Genomic DNA, 22,176 nt, shown 5'->3' with positions numbered 1-22,176 from the left:
TAATTTTGCAAACTTGTGATATCTGTAGGTCTACTGCACTGAGGTTTTAAACATCGGAAAAACGAGTCGGAGACTGATTTGAGAAGTTTATCAGTAGAATTTTTCCTAATTGTGATTATTTATAGGCTATCAAATTTTGATATCATTATGCCGATAGCTAAATGCCCCATTTGACAGTCGCGCCGTTAATGCTTTCGACAGAAAGAAGTACGAGTTAACTAATTTCTTAAGCGTAACACCCGTACGACTTACTTAATGATTTGCTTATCTCCGTTAATCAGTATGAGTTTCTGATTATTTCTTATTTGAATTAATAATATGTGAAATCACAAGAAATCTGTGTAGAAATGGCTGGGAGTATTCACGAAGGCCCCGAGTTTGGGGTCGGGGACTTTGTTTTGCTGCATGATTTAACGCTTGATGCGTTTATGGAAAATTTAAAACTGCGGTAAGTATTTTCGTAAACACCGAATATTCATTTTCATTTTCGCCGACGAGGTGCAGAAATTTCATTTTATTTGCAAATATACATGTGCCGGCTCAAGGAACACATGTGTTTTACGGCATTTCATTCATGAGAACAAATCTGTTGACAGAAGTTGAAGGTATTTAACCACGCCTAGTGGCCTTGTATCGGGTTACACTAACAGATCATTGTAAAGATCTTGCGAACATGATGAACCGGTACCCATTGTGAACCTGCATTCTTCATGTTCTTACATATGTGTTTTGTTTTAATTAAATTGAACTAAACACAGTGTTCCAATGAAAAAAAATTTCATTTCCCCCTTTTTTCGAAAAAGTAAGGTTGTGTATACGTGTATAAAATGTCTTTTTTTTGTTTTGATCCGTCAAACAATTAAAAATAAAAAATAAAATTAAAATTCCATATTTTCATGTCAAAGCAAGTGCATGGATTAAAAAAAAACTTAATTCATATCATATCTTCTTTTTTCCAATTACACATTACATTATTTACTTTAAACATGTAAAAATGAAGAAAAATGATTATATATTACTCATGTGTTATTACTAATGAATAAAGACTAATCAACATGATTTTTCCGATGTTTCCTTTAACATATTTCCCGTAAAAACACTGATTTAATTATACCCACTTCGTTCTTAAACCCACAACTTCCGCTCTAAATAAACATGAATAACATAGGAATAAGTACCACGCCAATACTGTATGCTTTCGTGTACATGTACACATTGACAAAGTGTGACTTTATTGAGGTCATCATGGTGTGTAACAGACATTTATTTTCTATCATTGATTGATGATCAGGTGGAATGCCTGGTTTACCATGTTTACCTGAGTAACTGAGTATCTATACTCTACTTAATAGACAATAATTCTACCATGCTTCATAGTCCTGTATGAAATATAGAATGAGCAATGAAAAAATTATGATATGTGCATGTCTTTCTATATGTCAATTAAATTTATTTTACACCGCATATACTAGATCCAAAAAACAAACCCATATTTTCTTCCTGAAACCATGAAAAGTTGACCCCACGAAAATATATATGATTCTGAGAAACACTTGCAAGAGTACCCTATTTGAAAAAAAATATTTCATTGGTTATAATATTAAGATATCATACATACATTATTCTCATCTGCAAAATTTCTGTTTCAAGACCATGACGATGAGTATAAGACCATGAAGACTAGTATTGTTCTTAATTTCAAGAACTTGTCAAAATTACACATGCTTGTCACCATACAGGGGTTCAAAATGTGTTAAGTTCGATATTTTCATATTACATTTGTAAGTTCACCGTTGAAAAATAATGCCAGTAATTTGGAAGTATAGGCACAAACTAGTTAAACTAGAAATGCTGATCCAAAAAGATATACTATGGTACTTAACTTCCCTGGTCATGTTGATAAAGGAACTGGATTAACTTAAACATGTTTTGAAATTTCAATCAATGAACTTTTTTTTTGAATTTCTATAAATGTGTTAGTGATGAGCAACAGTGCTTTATATTACATGTCTACATATGAAAATTGCTGCAACTCTCTGCATGCTTATTCATCTTAAGAGTTTACACATTCATGTATAAGCCTCTCCGAAGTGCGTATACTTAATATCTATTACTAACGGGAAGTTCTAGAGAAAAGTCAAGTGCACTTAATGTACGTAATCCAACATAACAATGGGGACTTACATCCTATTACCCTTTTGCCTTGATAAACTTTTGACTCGTTTGAGGGGGGAAGAGTTTCTTGAAATTGTAAAATGTTTGATGTTAATTATCATGATTCTGAAATGCATTAATTTTTTGGTAATTTGCATTTACAGTGATTTCAGAAATTATGAAATTTATATTTATACTTAAGAGTTGCAGGAATGTTGCACTCATGCATGGTGACTGATAAGAGTACATGTAATATATTTAGTAGCAATACACAAGACATTTTGTACAATTGTTTGTAAACATGATTAAAGATACATGTTTAGAGGAATGTAAAAAAAACCTCTCTATGTTGTACACTGTGCAGCCATGCTTTTCCTGAGTGTTTTAGTAGATATAAATAGCCAGGAACCGGGAAATTTACAGCATTACCTACATCAGAGTTCACATGTTGAAAAGAAAAACACAACTGTACGTAGCACTCATATTATGTTGATGAAGGACATTCATTGCCTTGTGTATGTTTTTAACATGTTTAAACTTAAAGCATATACAGTGACTCTTATTTGCCCTGGTGTGCATTGGAAGTATTTTAACTTCTGAAGAAAATTTATGCTCTCAAAAAAATACTTGCAACCACCATTTTTTTATGTGTATGCATTAATGATTATGCAGTAGAAATATCACTGACCATGCTGACAGTGTGTGAACATGTATATATACATGATATATGTATACATTTGTTGCATAGAATGTATGTATATGTTTCAACATCAGCCCTTTAAAACACAGAAAACATCATCCGCACAAGCAGCTGCAATTGTTACCAGCATGAAAATGCGTAAGCAACATTGAAACACCATAAAACATGCAAAAACATACATCTTTATACGACCATTACACCTATAATAAGCCATTTGTTCATTCAAGAGTTGATATTGCCCATTTGGTAGCCCCCATTTCCTAATTGTTTTCCGACACATTACCTATCAGATAGATCAATAATGCCTGTCTATCGCTGTCTTTACGATACACCTGGGGCCCACCAGTAACGAGATGTGTATTGGACCAACCTATTTCTGGCCCGGCCAGTAACTGTTTGTGGTCTCTGTTATTTTTACCTGATTTTATCTACCTTAACATAAATATAGTCTACGGCTGATCACACCTTTGTACACCTGATTTGATCATTCCTGAAGGCATGCAGCTTTGTGGATTAATCAATATGAGATTCAATGTTTTTTTTTCTGGGAATCTCTAGAAATGCTCTCTCTCTCTCTCTCAAAGGGTTCACGATGCTTACATTTATATCATAGACTTCATTAACATGTATAAGAAAAAATTGAACCCTATGGCTTTTCAGAATGTTGTTTAAAAAATATAATCTTGAACATACATATAGCACGTATAGGTGACATTGTAAATATACCTGTAAATGCAGGTATCTGCACTGATGAAACTCAAAAGCTACAAGAAATGTAATAGGGAACTAATGCTTCTACGTCAACATCATCCAATTTTTTGACAGCAAATAGAAAGGAAGGGAGGCAAAAACCTTTTATCGTTTATAAATAGTAATGATCACAAAAAAATTTTCATTTAAATAGATATGTTAATTAAGGAAGAAAAGCGGGCTTAAGTTAACATGAAGAAGGACAAAATGTCCATCTTTTTCATTAGTGTAGGCTAATGGGATCTATTGCAAATAAAGAAAAAACACAGCATTGGTTGCTATCAAAAGCAGGAAGTATAGGTATACCTAGTACGTAAAACCAGAAATTTATAGAAAGATTGTTACAATTCTAAGCTAGGTAGCAAACTACAAGCACATGTTTGTAGATAAAGTCTACAAAGTAAAGAGTTTATGTGACAAAGAATCGAGGCCCTGAGGGCCTGACTCACATTGAGGTGGGGGTTACAATGTTTATTGACGTCTTAAGTATGTGAACGCAAATTTCCTCCCCCTTCTCAAATAAAATCCTGGCTTTTATCTGTCTGCCCCATGTATATTGTTAACATGGTTAAAGGAACTTTACGAGTTTGTCAATTTAGCCTTGATTCAGAAATTCATGTGATCTTGTAGTTAATTATACTGAAGTAAATTTAAAACCCTAAAATTACCATCCTTTTTGCATTTTTTGGAGTGAACTTGAAATATGTGAAAAATGTATTTGACCATATTCAACCATGTCAACTATCTGGTATTTGTTTTTTTAAAATGAAATTGTGTCGAAAGCATGATTTAAGATCATATGCAACATATATAAGGATGCATCTTACACACCGATAATTTTTCAAGAAATAATAAATCATGTACATGTAGAACTGTCAGATGTGCTTATATGCTTATATAGTTCAAAATTCAGCATGCATTTATAGTCATTAGTGTACCATTCCCAGGGGGACAGGTGTCAAAAAATGAAAATTCCTAATTTTATCAGTCTTCGGTTCCTTTTTAGCTCACCTGAGCCGAAGGCTCAAGTGAGCTTTTCTGATCACATTTTGTCTGTCGTCCGTCCGTCCGTCTGTCCGTCTGTAAACTTTTCACATTTTCGACTTCTTCTCAAGAACCACTGGGCCAATTTTGACCAAACTTGGTACAAAGCATCCTTGGGTGAAGGGGAATTTAAATTGTTAAAATGAAGGGACATATCCCCTCGCAAGGGGAGATAATCAAGAAAAGAGAAAAATAGGGTTGGGTCATTAAAAAATCTTCTTCTCAAGAACCACTGGGCCAGTAAAGCTTAAACTTATGTGGAAGCATCCTGGGGTAGTGTAGATTCTAAATTGTTCAAATCATGACCCCCGGGGGAAGGGTGGGGCCACAATGGGGAATCAAAGTTTTACATAGAAATATATAGGAAAAATCTTTGAAAAATATCTTCTCAAGAACCACTAGGCCAGAAAAGCTGAAACTTATGTGGAAGCGTCCTGGTATAATGTAGATTCTAAATTGTTCAAATCATGACCCCCGGGGGAAGGGTGGGGCCACAATGGGGAATCAAAGTTTTACATAGAAATATATAGGAAAAATCTTTGAAAATCTTCTTCTCAAGAACCACTAGGCCAGAAAAGCTGAAACTTATGTGGAAGCATCCTGGTGTAGTGTAGAATCTAAATTGTTTTCAAATCATGACCCCCGGGGGAAGGGCGGGGCCACAATGGGGTATCAAAGTTTTACATAGAAATATATAGGAAAAATCTTTGAAAATCTTCTTCTCAAGAACCACTGGGCCAGAAAAGCTGAAACTTATGTGGAAGCATCCTGGTATAATGTAGATTCTAAATTGTTCAAATCATGACCCCCGGGGGAAGGGTGGGGCCACAATGGGGAATCAAAGTTTTATATAGAAATATATAGGAAAAATCTTTGAAAATCTTCTTCTCAAGAACCACTGGGCCAGAAAAGCTGAAACTTATGTGGAAGCATCCTGGTATAATGTAGATTCTAAATTGTTCAAATAGTGACCCCCGGGGGAAGGGCGGGGTCACAATGGGGAATCAAAGTTTTATATAGAAATATATAGGAAAAATCTTTGAAAATCTTCTTCTCAAGAACCACTGGGCCAGAAAAAGTGAAGCTTATGTGGAAGCATTCTGGGGTAGTGTAAATTCTAAATTGTAGGAATCATGACACCCGGGGGAAGGGCGGGGCCACAATGGGGAATCAAAGTTTTACATAGAAATATATAGGAAAAATCTTTGAAAATCTTCTCAAGAACCACTGGGCCAGAAAAGCTGAAACTTATGTGGAAGCATCCTGGTATAATGTAGATTCTAAATTGTTCAAATAATGACCCCCGGGGGAAGGGCGGGGCCACAATGGGGAATCAAAGTTTTATATAGAAATATATAGAAAAAATCTTTGAAAATCTTCTTCTCAAGAACCACTGGGCCAGAAAAAGTGAAGCTTATGTGGAAGCATTCTGGGGTAGTGTAAATTCTAAATTGTAGGAATCATGACCCCCGGGGGAAGGACGGAGCCATTATAGGGGAATCAAAGTTTTACATAGAAATATATAGAAAAAATCTTTGAAAATCTTCTTCTCAGGAACCACTGGGCCAAAAAAGCTGAAACATATGTGCCCATGGAAGGATCATGGGGTAGTGTAGATTTCAAAATGTCTAAATTATGATCAGTGGGGTAGAGTGGGGATGCATTATGTGTAACAAGGGGGAAATCTGGTAAAGAACAGAATGGTCAAAGCTTCTCAGGTGAGCGATGTGGCCCATGGGCCTCTTGTTTTTTTGTAGTACAGATGTACACCTTCATCATGTTCATGTTTTCATTTTCTCTTTCAGATACAGTAAGAATAAAATCTACACATACATAGGGGAAGTGGTGGTGTCAGTGAACCCATACAAGACTGTGGACATATACAACCCCAATTATGTCGACGAATACAAAGGGAGGGAAATTTACGAGAGGCCGCCCCACATTTTTGCCTTGGCAGACTCTGCGTACAAAACCATGAAGAGACAGAGCCGAGACACGTGTATAGTCATATCAGGTGCAGTATTGCTGAGTTAATGTTATAGGTGCTCCAGATCTTAAAAGTTTTACTACAGCAGATGCTGTAGGGCCAACACTAAAAAAATGATTTTTTTGATGCACTCCAGTCAATCTGTCAAATCTGCCCTTCTCTGATCAATTTTCCCTTTGAAGTCTGGATGTACATTTATCAATAAGTTGAAAGGAGAGAATATCCTTCTTCAAACAAAGATTGTATATGACCTGAAGGATAATTTCATGACCTTGACACAAGATCATTTTTGAAGTTCAAGGCCACATAAAAATTTTTTTTATTCCTATAGCTGTTCTTGTCATATCTTTAAATGGAGAACATTATGGTTTATACTAGTCCCAAAATTGGCCGATCAGGACCCTTCAGGTTTGTTTCAAGTAGGAAATTTCAATGTTTTTCCTGAAGGAAGTTCCAAACCAGACAAAAATTTAAGACTTTTTCTGCCAGCAACCTTGACCTTCCCAGAAAACCTTGAGTCAAGATCATGACACACCCTCAGGTCATAAGCCACAAAACACAACTTAAACACTTTTTCTCTTAGTGACCTTGAAGTTTCCAAGATGACCTTGGCTTAGATCAAGATGCACCCTTATGTCATAATCATTCTTATGTGAAGAATCAGCTGCCAGATAGCTTCCAACGAAGAGTTACAGACATGAAACAAAAGATACTTTTTGCCAATGACTTGCTGGATTGATCATAGGTCAATACATACCCACAAGGTCATTTTTGGAAACTTCAAGGCCACTGAGAGAAAAGTGTTAAAGTTGTATTCTATCTATAACTTTCTAATTGATGAACATTGGAAGTTTATTACCATGACTTTTTTTTTTTAATTAAACATCTGCATGATCAGTGAGGGGCAAAGACTGATTAAATTAATGTTGCTTTGTAACCAGACTGGGTTTATTTTGTGAAGATCTTGAAGATTTTTTCCCATGTACATCATGGATGTTTATGATCCCTAAAAAAGATGTACATGTAGTATCATCTGTATGCTAAAGACTGAGGCATGATGACATTAAACACCAATAATTCCCTGTTAGCATTCGTTTTTACATAAGAGAAGTTTTTCTTTTTCTCAAGAAAGTACAATGAAACCTGTCGAATCCGACAAGCACTGGGAGACAAATTTTGTGTTGGATTTCAAAATTTAAAATAACATTAAAATTAGTAAAACATGTTAAATGGGAAAACAATTTTATGTCGGAATTCACAGTGTGACATGTTACACAGGTGTCGGATTAGACAGTTTTCACTGTAATATCAATCTGGGTTATGCTATTGGCTGTATTGGGTGCATTTATTTTGGAAGGTACATCTATATACGAGGGTTGATCCAAAAGTTCGTGGAACTTCTTTCTAAAATTTTATCGTGATTTGATAAAAGCAAATAATAGGCATATTTATAATATAGAGTCGTAATGCAACAATGCTGGAAAATTTCACCCCGTTCCAATTACCAATAAAGTCACACGGGCTTTCTGAAAATGGATAGTTATGAAACCCGGGGGAGACTTCGACGTAACGTCAAGCTAGGTATGTCATGTTACGTTATAGAAGCATCTCATGCTAATGTCCAATTCGAACACGTAATTCTACAAAATGCTGCCCTTTTCTCCATTTTTTTTCTCAAGAAAAGCCTTGGTATCCTGTCACACCAACTTATCCTCATTTTTCACTCATATATCAAAATACTCCCCATCTTTCTATATGATGTTCCGATTTCAGTAGCAATGTCAAGAACAGTACATCAGCCGACAATGTCTATTAACACTTTTAATTTGTCTAGGGGGATAAACACTTAAAACAGAGCCTCAAAAAGGCGGCCACACCTCTAATCAGTGTCCATGGAAGTTCTATTTTTCTTCAATTTCTTACAACACTGGAAAACCAGTAACTTAATGCATTTTCCCCAGTCTATGTCAATGATATACGCATTCAAGATAAAATGATCCAGGGATTTTCACAAAACTTATGACTTGACGGAAATTTGGCGTCGTCTAACAACCTAAGATGAACAATAAATTATCAACTAATAAACTAGATATCCAGCATGTCCAGTATAATCGGTAAAACTCTCACACAAAAGTTTATAAAAGATCAAGCAATTATAATAATGACATAATTTTTGTTTTCTAAAACACATAGGGTGGTTTTATTCTCATTTCAAGTATAATGAATTAAAATGATAATAAATGCGATGTTGTCTCCCCTGCATTTCCAAACATTCGTTTCTATGGTAACTGTCATAGAGTTAATATCACAAATATGTAATTTAAAATTATTTTCTATTTTAAAATATTCAACAAGTGTCTATATTCTTATTTGTAATTTTCAACCAATTTCACTTATAAATAAAATATGCAGAAATTCCATGAACTTTTGGATCAACCCTCATATATTATATTTTTACATATATTTTAAACAGAGGATATTGATCATAATCAATACCTTCCTCTTCATTGCCTTTTTAAATTCCTGTTTGCTCTCAAAGGTTATATGATATACATAAGTGTTATGTATGGACTCATTGTTCAAGCATTCTCTTATTTCCTTGTGATTCAATGTGTTAAATGCACTAAATATAACATTACCTTGGAGTTGCCAGCACTGAATTTGCTGATCAGCTGAAGGAAAGATATTGTAAAGCTATCTCTGATTGGTGAATCTTTCGATGTAACAAGGCACAGCTTCAAAAGTAGCATTTTTAAAGACAGCATAGAAATGTCTACCATGTCTAGCATATTCAAACATTAAATTTTTGCAATATAATTGATACATGTACATCTTCCTCTGTAGTTTGACTTTGTAAAATGTATAAACATGTTAAATATTGTTTTAAATATCAAATTATATTCAAATGAAAAATAATACTCAACGATACATCTATAAAATTTAATCCCAAAGAACCCAATATTATGTTTTCTCTCACATGAAAATTTGACCAAACAAAAATGTATGATTTTACCTTCTTAACAGTTTGTTGATTCAGTTAGTTTAAATTCTCTGTTCGATATTTTTATTATCTGCTGCTCTATTAATCCTCTTTAATTAACATGATTAAGTCACCTACAGATATCCAAATCTAAAAATTAGAAAAAACAATATGGTACATGTATTTGCATTGAACATGTTGAACTTAGATACATTTCAAATACCAAAGTCTTGAATATCATCACTACATCATGCTACATATATGTTGAAGTGATTTGCAAGTCTTAATGTCTCTTTATTCTCTTAGTATTTTACCCTGGAAATCTGGAATCCTCATAAGTTATTTCTTGATCCCATTGAATTCCACATATTGAGGATTTACTGTATTCTAAATTTTAATCGTTTTCTCTCTGTTTTAGGTGAATCTGGAGCAGGCAAGACAGAAGCCTCCAAAATCATCATGAGGTACATCGCTGCCGTAACCAACGTGGGGGGCCAGAAGGAAGTGGAAAGGTAAACGGCAAATTGTCAGTCATCATGACCTAGCAAATTGTCAGTCTTCATGACCTTGTCTGAATGAGTAGCCTTTATAGACATTAGACTTTATAGACTCTATGCAGAGAGTGTGTTTGCTGTTAAATTTTTGTATTATTTGCTTTTAAATTACCAGCATAGTAAAATGAATGATTTTTCATATTTTATGATAATCTGGATTTTTAGTGCTAATCATGCTAATAGAATGTGTATTTTTTTAAGTAGAGGAATGCTAGCTAACCAATAAATACAGTCATTGAATAATGGTTTGAATTAAAAAAAAAATGGATATATCCTGTAATATTTTGAAAATATTTTCAATCAACATTATAAACAGCCAATTCATGAACTTCTTCATAATTTTTATTGATTCAGAAGTAAATTTCCTGCTGTTAAATGTAGGATGCGCTGAAGAACTTTTTGCATAATAAGTATATATTAACTAATTAATCATGTTAATTGTAAAGTATTGAATTTGTTTACATGATTTTAATGAGTAATGGGTGATTTTACAGTCGAAATGAGATAGAGAGGTTGAGTACAGAACATTGCTGTAGAACTCTGCATGTCAATGATTAAACAATTCTCTTGCACTGCAGGGACCTAACGCTGCAGTTCTCTAAATTATGTAACTTTCTTCTGTAAATTTTAAATTGAACTTTATTTCAGACTCTGTCATCTTGTCTCAAGTATTTCCTCAGCAGAATATTTATAATGATGGCCTAAAGCAGGCAATTCAAATTCACTTCTTATTTTAGGAAAAAATTATTAATCTTTTAATTAACCAAAATTGCATGCACTTTGCATAAAGAAAGCAGCTTCCTTTCATTTTAATATCTGATTTTATCAATGCATAGATTTTAGGGTGGGGATTGGGGGTTGATATCTTCTTGCACATGTTGATTCAGAAATTAAGTTATCTACAGTATAGATCTATATATGTACATATTGACCAGTTTGCTTTTTACTTCTCTTGACTTGTAATCTTGCTTGCAGAACAAAAAACACAATAAAGATGTCACCTGTATATCAATGTTATTCATGATCAGCATGCGTTGTCCACCTAATCTACATTGGTTATTATGTATCAGTTGTCTACTTAAAATACAGCAGCTGTTTTCTTCCTAACTTAAAATTTGTATTTTAATTATGAATAAATAAAGATAAATAACAACATGATTAATAATTACTTGAGAGAAAAAATCCGTTTCATGTCAGTTCATGTCAATATTTGTGTGCCATTTTTATGCTTATTAATAATAAATAAAAATTTTGCATTGCATTTATCATATATTTTTTACATGTACATTAATGTTCAAACTTTAGAACTCATATTTTGATGCATACCCAGAAATGCCCCCCCCCCCCCTGAAATTCCCTGCATAATTGAAAAATAATAGGAAAATTCTTATGATTTGCTATTACTAGTTATTGTCTAATGCTTTTCTTGATGCTTAGAATTTAACACTTTGTATATATTATGTAAAATGCAATAAAATTGATTTATATTTTCTGTATTGGACATGTATAATTAATGCTCCTATGAGATTTAGAAGTTACATCCTATGGTATCAAAACGTCTTTAATTTTAGTAGAAAAATATATGTTAAATATTTTATCAGTTTGAATGTGTGAATAATATAAATAATGCTACCTTAACAGGGTTAAAGACGTCTTGGTAAAGTCAAATGTCATCTTGGAGGCTTTTGGGAATGCCAAGACAAACAGGAACGATAACTCCAGTCGCTTTGGGAAGTACATGGACATCAACTTTGACTTCAAAGGGGATCCCATAGGGGGGCATATCAATAACTACTTATTAGAAAAGGTAAGTATTACCAGCAATATTATAGCTCTCTTTGACTTTTTTCAATCTGACTCTGGGGCCATAAAATGGAGATGAGCTCACTGAGCTATCATATAGTCTTACTTTTCTGCTATTAATCCATAATGATTTTGAAAAAGTAAAACTGAGGTCAAAAGTGAGCTGGTCGAAGGTTTTATTTTTGGCCCCCTGGCCTAATATTTCATCTCCAAGAAAAAAAAAGAGAGAGTGGGGTACATTATTGCATAATTAGATAGTATTTTCTCTAGAAGACATTTTCGGTTTTTTTTTTCAGTCACGCGTAGTCCATCAGCAGGCAGGAGAGAGAAATTTCCACTCATTTTACCAGCTACTGTACGGAGCCAAGGACGAGAAATTAAAGGAGTACAAGCTAGCCCGGGAACCTCAGAAATACTTCTATGTCAACCAAGGAGGGGATCCAAAGGTGCGTAAAGATTTCAAATAAGTGAAATATGAGATCTTACATTTAGAAATTTTTTAAAGATTTTAAGTGGAAATTTGGGGTGTTATTTTTGTAATACATGTATTATCAAAAAGGACTTACACTTTTAAGAAAAAGTAAAATTGTTATCCTTTAATATTGAAAAATTTTATAATTTGTAGAAAATTTATTTATGGTTTTTTTTTTATTGGCATTTTCATTTTTTTGACACAAACAGAGATTGTTCTTTAATTTAAAGTAATATATATGTTGTCTTAATTTATTGATAAAATTTTAAGAAGCATTCATTTTAATAGGGAGTTAAATTGACCGAAGAGGTAAACATGCCCCATTTTCCTCACTTGTGTAAAATGAAATTACCGATTAAAGGAATTGGATGTTTATGTTTTATACATTTCAATTATTTTGGGTCGATCAGTTTGTAAAATTAACATTTTTTCTTCTTTCTTATGTTAATTAAGGTCTTCCGTCTCCAACGGAAGACCTTCTACTGATTCTGTTGGTAAAGATTATTATTCTTTTTTTTTTTCTTCTACTTCCTAGACGCCAACTTTGAAGCCTCATATCTCACTCATTTCTAAATTGATTTCACTCAAATTTTCAGAGGTTCTAGAAGTTACTAAACTCTATCAGAATGCTGTCGAAAATTTCAAAAAGTCACTTCCGGTTTTGAGTTATTTCCCTTTAAATGAAAATTTATAGGCTTTCGTTTCCAGACAAAGGCTCAGAGACGGCTAAAGCTGGAGCAGAAATTCTACTGATTTTAGATAATAGAAGGATTGAAGTTGTGCACATCGGTTTTTGTTTTTCGATTTCTCTATTCAAAATGGCGCTATATAGAACGCTTAAAAGAGCTAAAAATTACTCATATTTTGCTTTTTATCTTCTAAACTAAAAATATTTTGTTAAGACGTATAGAACAAAATTTGTGCAGAATTGGAAGATCTTTCAAATGATATCTTGGAAAAAGGGCTGACCCCTAAATTAAGGGATCTAGAGGGTCCAAAAATTTTTTCCAAATATCTCAAAAAGTATTGAGAATTTGTAATACGTCTAAGAAGCAAAGTTGTTCAAAATGTCAAGCTAAATCTATTGAAGTCGTCAAAATGCGTCCGGCGACGTCACTTCCGGTCAAATCGGAAGTCGTCAGAAAATGCATTTTTTTACCGTTCTTGACAAGTTTTATGATAACATATGTCACTGGAAGCATAAAACGTAATTTTCTGTCCGTCGACATCACTTCCGGTCAAACCGGAAGTAGCCAAAAAAGCTTATTTTTAAAGGTTTTGATGCAAAATTGAAATTATAAAGTGACTGGACACGACTTAGCTCATTGCTTTCTTTTGTTGACGTCACTTCCGGTCAAAACAGGACGGAAGACCTACTCGTTGCTCTGCAACGAGCTTTGCTCTAGTTCAAGTGTACTATTTATACATATTTTATTTTCCTAGAAATGTATTACAATACGTGATAAACATCCAATTTCCTTAAAAAAAACATGCCTGAAAAAAAAAGTGTTGTATGAATTTGATGTGCTTTGTACAATTTCCCAGACAGCGTGGATTTGGGTGGCCCTTTCTTTTTCCTCTATTGTTTTCTTCTGTTATTTCCTCTTACTGTAAATTTCCCTGTTTGAAGATGTTATAATCGATCGTTCCTTCTTAATTTTATTCTGTCAATCCAAAACAATTACAAAACAAAAGTTATTAATTGAAACGTGTGCATTACAAAATTGCAGAAAGGATTGTTTGAATATTAAATAAGACTGCTGTCATATTCTATTGACATCACTGTGAACATTAGTACATTTGAATAGTTCAAAAACTGCTAATTGAGTTAAACAAAATAATATAATAAATAATAATTATGTAATGAATCAAAGAATTCCTTTTTACATGTATAAGCATAACATATACATATCCATGGTGGTCAATTTTTAAAATAAATTCTCATACATTCACTGGTACACGTAAGGCAGGACAAATTCAGCTCATAAGTTTTCTTATTATGAGTTTTCAATTATATTTTGTGTATTAATTAGTTTAAAATTTGATTATTTTCATTTATGTTGTTTTTTCACACATTATTTAGATTGAAAAAGTAAGTATCACTATGTGGGAAACATGATTTAAAAAACATACATGTAGAGGCACAATAATGTTTGATGCAATATACATAATAATCATACAGTCATGTACTTATGGTATTGTGTCATTTATAATATGTATGTGTTGACAGCTGTTTATAATCTTAGAGAAACTATAACCTCTAGTGTTGAACAAATACTATACATATGTGTGTAAGCATGCAAGTTTAAGAGTATAGATACAAGTATGTATTAAGATACAAAGGAAAATATTGTAATAAATATATTCATGTATCATGTTTATACAGAAAATGGTATGATTATCAAAAATATTTTAATGAATATTCATGTATACAAAAAATAATGTATTTAATTTTTACATACATTTACATAAATTTACATACTGTTTGAGTGATACAGGTGAAGTGAAATGTCAAGTTATCACTCTCCTTACTTTACTTTCACCCTGTATCTCTAATCCAATACAGTGGACCTTCAGATATCCGGACCTCAGATATCTGGATGCTTCAGTATCCGAATGTTTTTTCATCGGGACGGAATTTTTAAATGTTATATTGTTTTGTTTAACTGGTGATTCAGGTATACGGACGCTTCACATTTCCGGACAAATTGACTAGGAACCAAAGCGTCCGGATAAATGAGGCTCCACTGTATTATATTTCTAGTAGGAGATAAATGGATACAAGAGATTCCTTATTTTTCGCGAGTACTTATTATTGCGAATGAGCTCTTCAACGTCAAATCGCGAGAATAATAATTCGCGAATGGATGGTTGGTCAAGAGATTTAACATAGATTTCAGCACCATAAAAATAAAGGCGAGTAATTTTATTTCGCGTGTAGTGCTTCTCGCGAAATTACGCGATAATTAATTCCACGCGTATATTTAGGAATCTACAATAATTGTCTCCATAAAAAGTTGAAAATCAACCATATCATAACTATTCCCTTTACACATTGTATATGATATACAAATATTTTATCTCCAAATTAAATTAGGAAAGAAAATGTCCCTACATAAATGTTTGTCATGAATTTACAGAGTGGAGTCAGTGGACAAATAAAAAAAAAAATAGACAGATGCTAGAGTTGTTTATTAAAAAAAAAAAATAGAGAATTTTGTTTGTGAAACAAATACATATACTAACAGCATTGTTTGCTGTTTTGTGTAAATGGTGCTGTCAGATTTGCAGAGTTTTTTCTACAGTAACTGTTTATAAAAATAAAATTTAAGTGCTTTGTGTTTGTTGCATGAGTACATGCTGTATTGTTGGTCTGCCAAAAAATATGAAAAATATATGAAAAATCAGTAATATTTATATATCCATGATCTTATATAATTTGTACAATCGTAACCAGTATGTAAGTAAAATAAATGCTGATTTCTTTAATTTACAACTCATTGTTATTTTATATTGTCAACCAAAAAAAATGAAAAATTGAAGAACATATGAGTACTAATTAATGTGTAACATTTGATTGTTGTTGCTTTATTTCAGTGTGCGACGGTGCATGACAGGGATGATTATAGGTCAGTAATGAACGCCCTGAAGGTCATGGGGTTCTCTTACGCCCACGCCGAGGCACTGTGGAAAATCGTGGCTGCCATTCTCCACCTGGTAAATTAACTGTGTTTACTTTCAAGAGTTTTTAGCTTACCCGATCCCTATAAGCACAAGCAAGTTACTTTGATGAAAAGTCTTCGATGTTTCATCTGTTATGAATAATCTGTTTCCCTTTCATAATTTCAACTTCAATTTTTTCAAAATTCAGCATTTCAACCAAGTAAGCCACAAAAATCCTTTTGTTAAAAGAAAAGTCAGAAAAAATGTACAGTAACTACATATATTTTCATTTTTACACAGGGAAATCTAGATTATGTCTCGGTCGATGACCATGATCATGCAGGTGTGTCTGATGAAACGTTGCTTGGCAACATAGCTGGGTTGTTATCGGTAACCACAGAAAATCTTAGGAAAGCCCTCTGTTTCCGGGTCATCGCAGCTGGGGGTCAAGTGGTTGAAAAACAGCTGTCCACGTCTGATGCCGTTTATGCTAGGGATGCTTTTGCCAAGGTATAACCAGGCAAAAAAAATGCTGCATGCAGGTCTTAAAAAAACAGAGATTCTGAACAAAAAATTTTTATTGATTTATGATTAATGACGAAAATAGTTTATGGTCGTATGATGAAACTGTTTTTATGCAGACTTAAATACCCCTAGTTCTACTAGTGTTATATTATATCTATAATAATTTAATTTTAGTTGTAAAACGTCATATGATTGGATAAAAGATTTAATTTATATGATATTTCGCTTTGCAGTTTATAAAGCGTAATCTGCCCCAAGTTATTTTTTTTTATCATATAACATAAGTTAAAATATAAAGCTTCATTCCTTAAAGGGAAAGTTATGCAAATGTGAATATGAGAGATGTATAACAAATCTTCAAGCATTCTTGTCAAATTTTTTTTTTTATTTTACAGGCTATGTATGACAGAATGTTTACGTGGATCGTCAGTAAAATTAATGAGGCTATCGATCCTAAGGCCAGTGGGATTTCTTATGTGGGAAAAAACACAGTCATAGGAGTGTTGGACATCTACGGATTTGAAATTTTTGACAACAACAGGTGCTTGTCCTGATTTTGAAATTGATTATATATATATCACTAAGATCATTACAGTCTTATAGAGTGTTTATTATATTTTCGAAATTGGTAAAGGAAAAGGACTTAAGATTTAGTACTCTAAATTAGGAAGCAATCAAACAAAGCTGACAAGCATTTATTGAATTAAATAAAAAAAAGATAGTGAATGAATATGATGAAAACCATCACCATCATGGCATTGTAAAACACGTTTGCTGGCATTCTCTGCAATGGCATTTGGCAAAGTTAAAATAAATTCTCAGTCATGGATATATAGAAGTTAAACCTTCGTAGAAAAAATAATCAAAGCGTAAAAATATTAGATATATTTAATGTTTAATTTTTAGCTCACCTCAACAAAGTTGGGGGAGCTTATGTAATACCATCGGCGTCGGCGTCCCAGGTTAAAGTTAAGTTTTTTGGAGCAGTTTTCTTTTTAAGTACTTCTATGTCCTATATTGATGAGACATGCATGGAAGATGCATCTAATGTGTTTCATTGTACAAGTCAAAGTTTCAGATGCTGCAATTTCAGCAAAGGAATGACAGGTTTTAAAATGTTTTTGGAGCAGGTTAACATTTTTGGTGCAGTTTTTGGTGTAGGTCTCATTTCCAAGGAAATATAAGCCCTATGTTGACCAAACTTGCATGAATGGTACATCTAAGGATGTACACTACCAGACAATGCTGAATCTGACCTACATCTTCCGGTTGAATGAACAGGTTAATTTTTTTTGGTGCAGGTCTCATTTCCAAGGAACTGTAAGTCCTATGTTGACCAATCTTGCATTGATGATACATCTTAGGATGCATACTACCAGACTTGCTTTGGATGCTGAATCTGACCTACATTTTCTGGATGAGTGAAGAGGTTAAAGTTTTTGATGCAGGATTCATTTCCAAGTAACTATGAGCTCTTTAATGGCCAAACTTGCATGGATGATACATCTAAGGTTGCATTCTACCAGGCTGGCTTCAGATGCTGAATCTGACCTACATTTTTTTCTGGATGAGTGAAGAGATGAAATTTTTATGCAGGTTTCATTTCTAAGTAACTATTACCCTATTTTGTGCAAACTCGCATGGATGATACATCTTAGGATGCATACTAATGGACTTGCTACGGATGCTGAATTCGACATACATTTTCCAGATAATGGACCAGGTAAAAGTTATGGGTGCAGGTCTATCACCAAGAAACTATAAGGCTTAAATTAACCAAACTTGCCCAAATGATGCATCAAGGGATGAAAACTCTTAAACTTGCTTCAGATGCTGGATTTTGATCACATTTTCGTGATGAAGAACTAGTTTGAAGTTTTTATATAGGTATATTCCAAAGTATCAGATCAAAATTGCATAAATTTTGCATTTTTGGATGTACACTTCTTTTTGGGTAATTGTGTGACTTTGCCTTACTTAAAGACAACATTCGTTGAGGTGAGCTCTGTAGTCTCTGATTACCTATGTTTTTCTTTTATTTTCAGTTAAAAAATCAAATATTTTTATGTTATGATTTTTTTTTTATTCTCCACAGTTTTGAACAGCTGTGTATCAACTACTGCAACGAGAAGCTGCAGCAGCTATTTATAGAACTAGTTCTAAAACAGGAGCAGGAGGAGTACCAGCGGGAGGGAATAGAATGGCAGCACATAGAGTACTTCAACAACAAGATCATCGTGGACCTGATAGAGGCCCCACATAAAGGGATACTGGCCATACTCGACGAAGCCTGTCTCAGCGTAGGAAAGGTCACGGACGAGGTCAGATATGCTTCTAGTCCAATCAGAATAAAGGAAAATTTATAAAAATTAATTGACTTTCAGAATTTAAAAGAGAGATGATTTCATTTTTTTTTTTTATGAATAATGTTGATTCAAAAAAAAAAAAATGAAAGAATTGATTTTCTCATAATTTTGCAGCAGTTTATTACTTGAAAATACTAATTATTAAAGTAACAGTTTTCTTGCAAATCTAAATTATTGCAATATAAAAAGAAATAAATAAGGAATCTATCGTACTGTGAACAGTTTTAATTGGATTGTTTTTCTCTTTGTAGATGTTTTTAACAGCCATGGCTCAGAAACTGGGGAAGCATGACCACTTTACCTGTAGATCTGTAAGTAGTGCTTATATCGTGTGTGCTGGGTTGAAAAAAATATGTCATTGAATACATTTTTGAGCATAAATATGATAAGAATAGTCTTAAAAGGCATGTATGAAAATAGGGGGAAAAACACTTCAAAATATTATGTAAAACTCTATGATTGTTTATCACAGTGTTTATAAATATATTTTGTGTAAGAAAGTGTCATAGAAGCAAAATGTAAGCTATATACACTGTAAAATTCCATGGAAAAGATTGCATGTGTATAAAGGTGTTTTAATCAAATTGTCAATTTTTCTTCACTTCATATAAAATCTATCCAATGTTTGTCATTAAAGCTGTTTACATGGCTTGATGTATTATTCTGTTTTAGCTGAACCCTGCAGACAAGACACTTGAACATTCCCGCGACTTCCGAATAAAACATTACGCGGGTCAGGTGACGTACCAGGTGCCAGGATTCATTGATAAAAACAGAGACAGTCTATTCCAGGATTTCAAAAGACTTCTGTATAACAGGTTAGTCCTAGTCATAAGGCATTCATCTTTTATTCGACTTCTGTATAATAGGCAAGTCAGTCCTTGTCATAATGCTTTTATTCAACATTACAAGCTTTAGTGATGCTGCTAAAATGATTTGGTTGTCACGTAAATGAAAGATGGCTGCCTTTGGGAGGCAGCTGAAATTTTGTTAAGAATCTAACACAGAAAGAATAACTTTGTCCCTAAAACAGTCCCCAATAAATACTGTAAAACGAGAATATTTGGCGCACTATTAATTTTAGCGCCTTTGGCGCAAGAGACCCTGAACGCAAAAATTTATTGTGCGCTAACGGATTTCGAATTCTAAATATTTCAAAGCTTTTACACATGGACTTTTACAGTACATGTAAACTGGAAAGCGCGATTACGAAATGTCGAGGGTTGTTGGATTTTATATACACACTAGCACTGCACATGGTAGGAAGACAGAAAGTTCTGCCATATTATAATTTAATTAAACTATTGTTACCCCGGTAGTTGTTACCCGATTCTTGTCATTAGCACCTTCAAAGTTTGGCTTCTCTGCGTGTCAATCATTTATCGCCTCGAGGTAAACAGTGCAATCAAGCATGGCGATTGAGCTTGCAGACTAATTATAATTACCGTTTATCCAAGTAACTTTCTTTCGATGCATGCATTGTTTTAATGAGAAGTAAATGTGTAAAGCCTCAATTTCTTTTATTTAAAATAAAGATAAAATAAATTTTAACAATGTGCCACGTCCATGTGATTGCAACACCAAGGTAAAGTTGACGAATGTTTACTTATATACGGGAGTGCTATTATGTTTCTGTGCTTGATTAACCAAAAAGTCAAACGCAATATGGATAAAAAAAAAAACCAAAATATCATATTTATATATTTAAATGACAAGTGTAAGCGCTAAAATTTATTTGCGCCAATGCGTTCCCACATGCGTTTGCACTAAAATACGTATGCGCCAAATTTTCTCGTTTTACAGTAATAACTTTTGGCCAAATTTGAATTTCTGATGAAAATGTCAACTGTATTTAAACTGAGTAATAAGTCAGACAACATTGCTAAAGCAAAAAAAAATTTGGAATACATGTACACAACAAATGGATTACCCCCTCAGCTATACGGTTAGTATATAGTTTAGAGTTAAATGGGTAGTACTTATCGCTCTACATAGTTAGCAATGTTTTTTCATAATAAAAAAGTATAAAGAAGTCAGTTTTATATATGTAAACTCTGGTTGTTGAAAGCTTTAATTTTGCGGTTCATCTAATGTAATGTTTTAAAGAAAAAAAAGAGTTGTCTCCCTTTCATTATATTTTTAGGTCACCTGAGTAAACTCAGGTGACCTATTGCTATCTGTTTTCGTCCGTCGTCGTCCGTCGTGTGTCGTGTGTTAACATTTGAACATTTTCAGCTTCTTCTCTGAAACCACTGAACCAATTTTAACCATATTTTTGAATATAGCTTCTATTGGTGAAGGGGAACAAAATTGTGAATTTTATGGTCCCTGCCCCCCTGGGGCCTGAGGGGTGGGGCCAAAACCACTCAAATTAATGCAATCTTTAAAAATCTTCTTCTTTACTCCTGGACATCAAGCAGTCAATCTGTTTGCATGATTGTAATCAGCAATGAGTCCTCTACCAAAATTGTGAAATTCATGGCCCTTGGGTTAGGGGTTCTAGTGCTAGGGCAGGGCAAAATAAGTAGGTAGTGAAAATGCATTATTTCTTTGAAAATCTTCTTCTCTGCTCATGGGTATTAAATAAACCAACTAAGTACATAGTTATGATGAGCAAGAGTGCCTCTACCATAATTGTGAATTTTATGGCCCCAGGGTCAAGGGTTCTGGTGTTAGGGCGGGGCTCTATTGATTATATAGTGAAAATACATTATTTCTTTGAAAATCTTCTTCTCTGCTCCTGGGTATTAAATAAACTAACTAAGTACATAGTTATGATGAGCAAGATTGCCTCTACCAAAATTATGAATTTTATGGCCCCAGGGTCAAGGGTTCTTGTTTTAGGGTGGGGCTCTAATGGTTATATAGTGAAATGCATGAATTCTTTGAACATCTTATCCTTTGCTCCTGGTTAATATGCTAATGATCTAATTACATATTTAAGGCCAGGATTTATTTTATTTTCAGTTTTATAAACCCTCCGCTCAAGGTTTAGAATTTTCAGAAAAAATAAAACAATTTTTTCTTTCCGATGTCAAATTTGAGTCGGGATCGAGATTTCAAATTTACAAAGTCGCACTTCCGGTTTTAAGATGAAACGGCGGGTAAATAATGCTAGATCTATCTGAGAAGATAGCTTGGGTGCGTTCACAGTTCTGCCGTTGGTAGACAAAAGTTG

At 33.5% G+C, this 22,176-nt stretch overlaps 1 protein-coding gene across 3 annotated transcripts in view; it reads left to right on the top strand.

Moving 5' to 3' along the window:
- The first annotated feature begins 258 nt into the window (after positions 1-258).
- LOC134247153 (unconventional myosin-Id-like) overlaps positions 259-22,176 on the top strand; it is a 42,292-nt gene continuing 20,374 nt past the window's right edge. Inside the window, exons 1-12 of one of the 3 annotated variants that reach the window (XM_062729490.1) lie at positions 259-448; positions 6,454-6,662; positions 10,034-10,127; positions 10,664-10,681; positions 11,811-11,976; positions 12,269-12,418; positions 16,042-16,161; positions 16,408-16,617; positions 17,028-17,173; positions 18,728-18,953; positions 19,250-19,309; positions 19,671-19,816. In XM_062729490.1, coding sequence (XP_062585474.1) covers positions 348-448; positions 6,454-6,662; positions 10,034-10,127; positions 10,664-10,681; positions 11,811-11,976; positions 12,269-12,418; positions 16,042-16,161; positions 16,408-16,617; positions 17,028-17,173; positions 18,728-18,953; positions 19,250-19,309; positions 19,671-19,816 — 1,646 coding nt within the window. In that variant the 5' untranslated portion in view covers positions 259-347. Of the gene's footprint in view, positions 449-6,453; positions 6,663-10,033; positions 10,146-10,663; positions 10,682-11,810; positions 11,977-12,268; positions 12,419-16,041; positions 16,162-16,407; positions 16,618-17,027; positions 17,174-18,727; positions 18,954-19,249; positions 19,310-19,670; positions 19,817-22,176 lie in introns of those variants that run through there. The other 2 variants (XM_062729491.1, XM_062729492.1) reach the window with 2 other exon arrangements.

This window comes from Saccostrea cucullata, unplaced genomic scaffold, assembly GCF_032062105.1.
Source record: "Saccostrea cucullata isolate Sc308-1 unplaced genomic scaffold, CSIRO_AGI_Scuc_v1 ctg103, whole genome shotgun sequence".
In the NCBI taxonomy this organism is placed as follows: Eukaryota; Metazoa; Mollusca; class Bivalvia; order Ostreida; family Ostreidae; genus Saccostrea; species Saccostrea cuccullata.
This window is presented reverse-complemented; position numbering and strand designations above follow the sequence as displayed.